Genomic DNA, 6,000 nt, shown 5'->3' with positions numbered 1-6,000 from the left:
TAGACGGTTAGAAAACTGGAATCGGAGAGAACTGAAGTGTTTTAGCTACCGTGCTAGAGGAGTGTATCCAGAATTTAATGGACTGGACACACAAGAAATGGAAAGGTTCTTTCCAGAATCTGCCACTAAGGGAATATTTCTTTATGGAATAATTTACCAATAGCCGTATGTATTCTATAAATTTATTTTATGAACTTCTTATGTGCTACCAGTTTCGGCATTACATTAATGCCATCTTCAGGCGCCACACGTCTTAGTCGTAAAATCGTTATACATGGAACGCGCCATGTAATTGGGTCTGTAGATGTGCAAACCGCTTCAGTCTGTGACGCCTGGCCACCAAGAGCTGTTGCATAACATTCTTCTGTAACGCTCCCCTGCTGAAGGTGAGACCAGGCACTCACAAGCTGTTGCCAGATGCCAAACACCTTCGCAATGAAGGACTGAGTTTGGCCTTGACTCAGTGCTGTTTAAGGCAGCTTGTGTGAAGTGTGTTGTATACCCACTAGTTTCAGACAGTGCTGTAAGTAAATAAGGATATTAGAGTTATATTTTCTTGATGTAGTTGGGTTTGTAGCAGCCTTTCCATTCTACAAAATATTTATGAACCCCTTCGAAAAAATCTTTACAGCTAAAGTCTATACTTACCTACCCTCAGCAATCAGTAGGTGTAAGCGCGGCTAGATCAAGCGGTCTTCTGTCTGAACGAGCGGTTTGTTTTGATTCCGTGTATAGATAAACACGCCTCCAAATCTACTATTTCAACTACAAAATACTTTTGAGCCATAATTCATCTAATATAAAATCTGGGTAAGTATATAGCAAACCTAAGCTGGGTGACTTGCTACGAGGAAAATAAACCTCTGAAGAAATTCTACAAACTTTGCTAACAATTTTAGGTTTTTGTCAGTTACGCTTTACACCTTGTGCAAAGAGCGGTAGAGCTTTCAGCGTGGATTGTGCGGTTAAGTCACATTGATATCCATGTGCGTGGGAGCGACGTGAAGAAGGAAAATAAACTTTTTTTGGACAGTTATTTATTTCACATTTGCATAACAGATTTAACATCATGAAACAGTATGTCATTGGAGAAAGAAAGGTGTCAGACACAAAAGATTAATTCTACATTAAATAAACGTTTTTTGGCAGAGGTGCCTATTTGAGGTAGACAATTACTCAGTAGAATGACTAGTAATATGTCTCAGGTGTCGCAGTTATTGCACAGTCAGTTATATTCACGAATAAATAAGAAGTACAAAATAAAGATACCGAGAGGAGCTAAGCTTTTACATTCTGAGATACGGACTCCGTCTTCCCAGCGCTGAAAAAAGTGCTGTACTAAATGTATGATACTGCAGTACTCAATGCGCACCGAAGTGAAAAGGAGACATTTTGTCTTCCGGCGTTGCACCACGTAATCGCTGTCGGTTAATGTATATCCCGACAGACAGCGTGCCGTTATGCCCAACTAAGCATGAATAGTGAAAGACTTCACCTCGTATTCTACATTAATGGAAAACTGATGTCCCTGGATGAATGCATGATGGATTCCTCGATAATAGCATAAACAGTTGTTACTCCTTTTTATAGCTGGAGGCGAGTCTTCTTCAGAAACTTATCACAGAGGCATCGTAACATGATAATCCTCTTCTTTGTAGCTCAACTGGAAGTGCTCTTGTAGACATGTGGCAGCGCTCATGAAGACATGTGATTTCAGTAGAATGGTTTTATTGCCTTGCCGCTCGTAAAACAATAACGGTTTTACATGAATTTTGGTGACCAGAACTGGCAGCCACGATCTTGCTGTTTAAGATATATGGAATTTTTTGTATGGCTTTTTCTGATGTCTCGGATTTACGCCAACGAGCCCACAGTCATCCAAACATTAAAGGCCGAAGTTGAACCCTGTATCAACGCAGCACCACAACGTTCATGCAAAGCTGTAACTTAGCATTTATTCCAGAGGATTACGTGTGTGGCTTGGCGACCTTTTACCTGATGTGTTGTTCCATACATGACTGCCAAGGAATTGCACTGTACATCAGTAAATCGTACACTGCTTTGCTATTGAAAAACACTTATCAGGTATTTCGCCGCTTGAGCTGTGTACATCGAGACGGTCTTTGGTTTGTTCGCCAAATATTGTCTTCCTTTCATTTACCTACTCTGTAATTTACCCAATGTGATCTGCTTCAGAATCCAAGTGTTGTAATACAGAAAAAAATCTGTAACACATTCTTTCGCCCATCTGTACTCTGTGCCTTTGGACAGAAAGAAAGTTGGAAAGAAGGGTGATGAAATGTATCTTTGGACCTCCTCGAGACTGGAGTTTGCTGAGCAACGAACGATCCATAACTATATGAAACAATATCTGTGTATTGTATTAGGAGTAACGAGAGAAGCAAACGAATCCAGTGTGCCTGCCAAGTTGCAGAGAAGGAAACCCATTGAAAACGCGCCCACTTGCGTTGTCGGCATAAGGTGGAAGAGGTTCTTAACCCAAATGGGTCTTTCAGAAAACTAAAAGTTCCTACTACATCGAAAAAGGGGATCACCAAGGACTCTGATCGCTAGTTGGGGATTTTCATGATGATGATACACGTATGTATAATCATCTGCAATTAAAATGTTTCTTACGTGTATCTGTACTCTCCTTTTCATTTGGGCGCATCTTACAGATGGCAGATATTTGGGAGGCAGCCTTTAGAAGACGACCAGCAGATGAAATAAGCACGACGAACGTGGAGGCACCTGGAGTTATAGGCCAGTCGAGTAACACGTTAATTGGCGATAGTGGCAATAAACTGGTAAGATGATATAGTTAACGGCTGGTAGTGGAAATAACTGTCGTTTAGAGATGGTAGATACATGATAGTGAAAGTGGAGGCGATACTAAACGAATCCGATGCTCGCGTCGGCGACCAGGCCTAGCCGCTGGTGAAGGTGGAGAAGGCGCCCCAACCGAGGCCCACCATGGAGGCGAACATCTCGACGATGAGGGTGATGATGGACTGGTAGGAGAGGTCGATGTCATCGAAGAACTGCCTGCCGTCGGCGGGGGACGGGCTGAGTCGCACCAGGCGGTGTGTGACGAGCCGCCGCCAGCCGGCCGGCGCCGCCTCCTGCGTCCAGCCTCCTGCCTCGGCGTCCTCTGCCTCCGGAGGCAGCAGGGCCTTCATGGCCGCCTCCAGCGCGGCCGCCGTGTAGTTTCCACCGCAGCCGTGCCGCCCCCGGTGGAGAGCCTCGGAGAGGCGGGGGGCGAGCGCTCCGGCCAGCAGCTCCAGCACCTGGCCCCGTTCTGCTTCCGGAACGCCGCCCCCGCGAGCCGCCCCCACTGGCAGCATCGCCGTCACTGTTAGCTCCAGCGACGGCGTCATCTCCTCTGCCTCTGGATGGGGCACGCAGACTGCCGCTCCCAGCAACGCCTGCACAATAAGCAGAACACGACTCAACACGAGGAAAAACGGAACGCCCCAGCAGGACATACAGTGAAGAATACACGACCCTTTGCTAAGCTTGTGCGTAAGGTATAACAGAATAACTTGGCCCATAACTGCTCAGACGGAGCGGTAGCGGTGGGTACTCCGTTGTGAACGGCCACCACCAGTTAGGAAACGTACAATTCGACAGCTGAAACATAAGCAGAAAGTACACTACTGGCTATTACAATTCCTACACCAAGAAGAAATGCAGATGATAAACGGGTATTCAGCGGACAAATATATTATACTAGAACTGACATGTGATTACATTTACACGCAATTTTGGTCCATAGATCCTGAGAAATCAGTACCCAGGACAACCACCTCTGGCCGTAATGACGGCCTTGATACGCCTGGGCATTGAGTCAAACAGAGCTTGGATGGCGTGTACAGGTACAGCTGCCCATGCAGCTTCAACACGATACCACAGTTCATCAAGAGTAGTGACTGGCGTATTGTGACGAGGCAGTTGCTCGGCCACCTAATGACCAGACGTTTTCAGTTGGTGATAGATCTGGCCAGGGCAGCAGTCGACCATTTTTCTGTATCCAGATAGGCCCGTACAGGACCTGCAACATGCGGTCGTGCATTGTCCTGCTGGAACGTAGGGTTTCGCACCGATCCAATGAAGGGCAGAGCCACGGGTCGTAACACATCTGAAATGTAACGTCCACTGTTCAAAGTGCCGTCAATACGAACAAGAGGTGACCGGGACGTGTAACAAATGGCACACCATACCATCACGCCGGGTGATACGCCAGTATGGTGATGACGAATACACGCTTCCAATGTGCGTTCACCGCGATGTCGCCAAACACGGATGCGACAATCATGATGCTGTAAACAGAACCTGGATTAATCTGAAAAATTACGTTTTGTCATTGGTGCATCCAGGTTCGTCGTTGAGTACACCATCGCAGGCTCTCCTGTTTGTAATGCAGCGTCAAGGGTAACCGCAGCCATGGTCTCCGAGCTGACAGTCCATTATGCTGCAAACGTCGCCGAACTGTTCGTGCAAATGGTTATTGTCTTCCAAACGTCCCCAACTGTTGACTCAGGGATGGAGACGTGGCTGCACGGTTCGTTACAGCCACGCCGATAAGATGCCTCTCATCTCGACTGCTAGTGATACGAGGCCAAGGGATCCGGCACGGCGTTCCGTATTACCTTCCTGAACCCACCGATTCCATATTTTGCTAACAGTCATTGGAACTCGACCAACGCGAGCAGCAGTGTCGCGATACGACAAACCGCAATCGTGGTAGACTACAATCCGGCCTTTATCAAAGTCGGAAACGTGATGGTACGCATTTCAACTTCTTACGTGAGGCATCACAACGATGTTTCACCAGGCAACGCCGGTCAACTGCTGTTTGTGTATGAGAAATCGTTTTGGAAACTTTTCTCATGTCAGCACGTTGTAGGTGTCGCCACTTGCGCCAACCTTGTGTGAATGCTCTGAAAAGCTAATCATTTGCATATCACAGCATCTTCTTTCTGTCGGTTAAATTTCGCGTCTGTAGAACGTGATCTTCGTGGTGTAGCAATATTAATGGCCAGTAGTGTATATCTCGCTTAACTTGTAAGATACATCTAACGAGACAGTAACTCGTCTTAACAGATTATGTCAATATGAACAATATACAGGCTGTCCGGATTAATCATACACTATGTGTTCAAAAGATTTGTATCCCGCCTGGAGAGGCCACGTGTGGGTCTGCTCTTGTGAACTGCTTCTGTAATATAGGCCGAGAGTGAAGGAAGCGAGTAGGAACAGGAGAGGTGAAGCACTTCGGTACTGTATGTAACTTTAAAACTTTTAATAGAGTCAAAAACACAAGTTAATATCAAATTTGGCTTGGATGAGCAAGTAGGTGTGAATCCGTAGTCAATGTCTAATCCTGTGAAGTTAGGATCGCTGTTCTGTATAGCCTCAAAACTAACAAATACTTGTTGCTGTCCATACTTTAACTGAACGTAACTAATACAAAGTCTCAATAGGAAGCTAGCCCACTCGGAAGTAGAAGCCATATTTCCAGGCCGTCTGCTCTTAATGAAAATGGGGGAAATCAAGACGGCACTCCCTGAGCTCCACAACGTCGGCCAGAGGGCGCTGTGGTCGACGTTGTGGAGCTCTTCTCTTGTAGTGCCAACTTACGAGAGCGTGCACCTACGTTGTGGCATCGTAACTATCGACGCCACAAAAAGTATCCAAACACCTGGCAGAAAATGTCTTACAAATTCTTGGCGCCCTTCATCTGCAATGCTGGAATTAAATATGCTGTTGGTCCACCCTTAGCCTTCATGACAGCTTCCACTCTCGCAGGTATACGTTCAGGTGCTGGAAGGTTTTGAGGGAAAAGGCAACCCATTCTTCACGGGGAGCTGCACCATCGGTGAGGCTTGGCACGAAAGCGGCGTTCCAAAACATCCCAAAAGGTGTTCCACAGGATTCAGGTTAGGACTCTGTGCAGGCCAGTCCGTTACAGGAATGTTATTGTGGCGTAACACACTCCGC

General features: G+C 46.4%; 1 protein-coding gene across 1 annotated transcript in view; it reads right to left on the bottom strand.

The window, feature by feature from the left end:
- Positions 1-1,036: 1,036 nt before the first annotated feature.
- LOC126284521 (uncharacterized) overlaps positions 1,037-6,000 on the bottom strand; it is a 32,245-nt gene continuing 27,281 nt past the window's right edge. Inside the window, exon 2 of the mRNA XM_049983514.1 lies at positions 1,037-3,425. Within this exon, the coding sequence (XP_049839471.1) occupies positions 2,928-3,425 (498 nt within the window). The 3' untranslated portion in view covers positions 1,037-2,927. The remainder of the gene's footprint in view (positions 3,426-6,000) is intronic.

Source organism: Schistocerca gregaria, chromosome 8 (assembly GCF_023897955.1).
Source record: "Schistocerca gregaria isolate iqSchGreg1 chromosome 8, iqSchGreg1.2, whole genome shotgun sequence".
NCBI classification, from domain to species: domain Eukaryota; kingdom Metazoa; phylum Arthropoda; class Insecta; order Orthoptera; family Acrididae; genus Schistocerca; species Schistocerca gregaria.
This window is presented reverse-complemented; position numbering and strand designations above follow the sequence as displayed.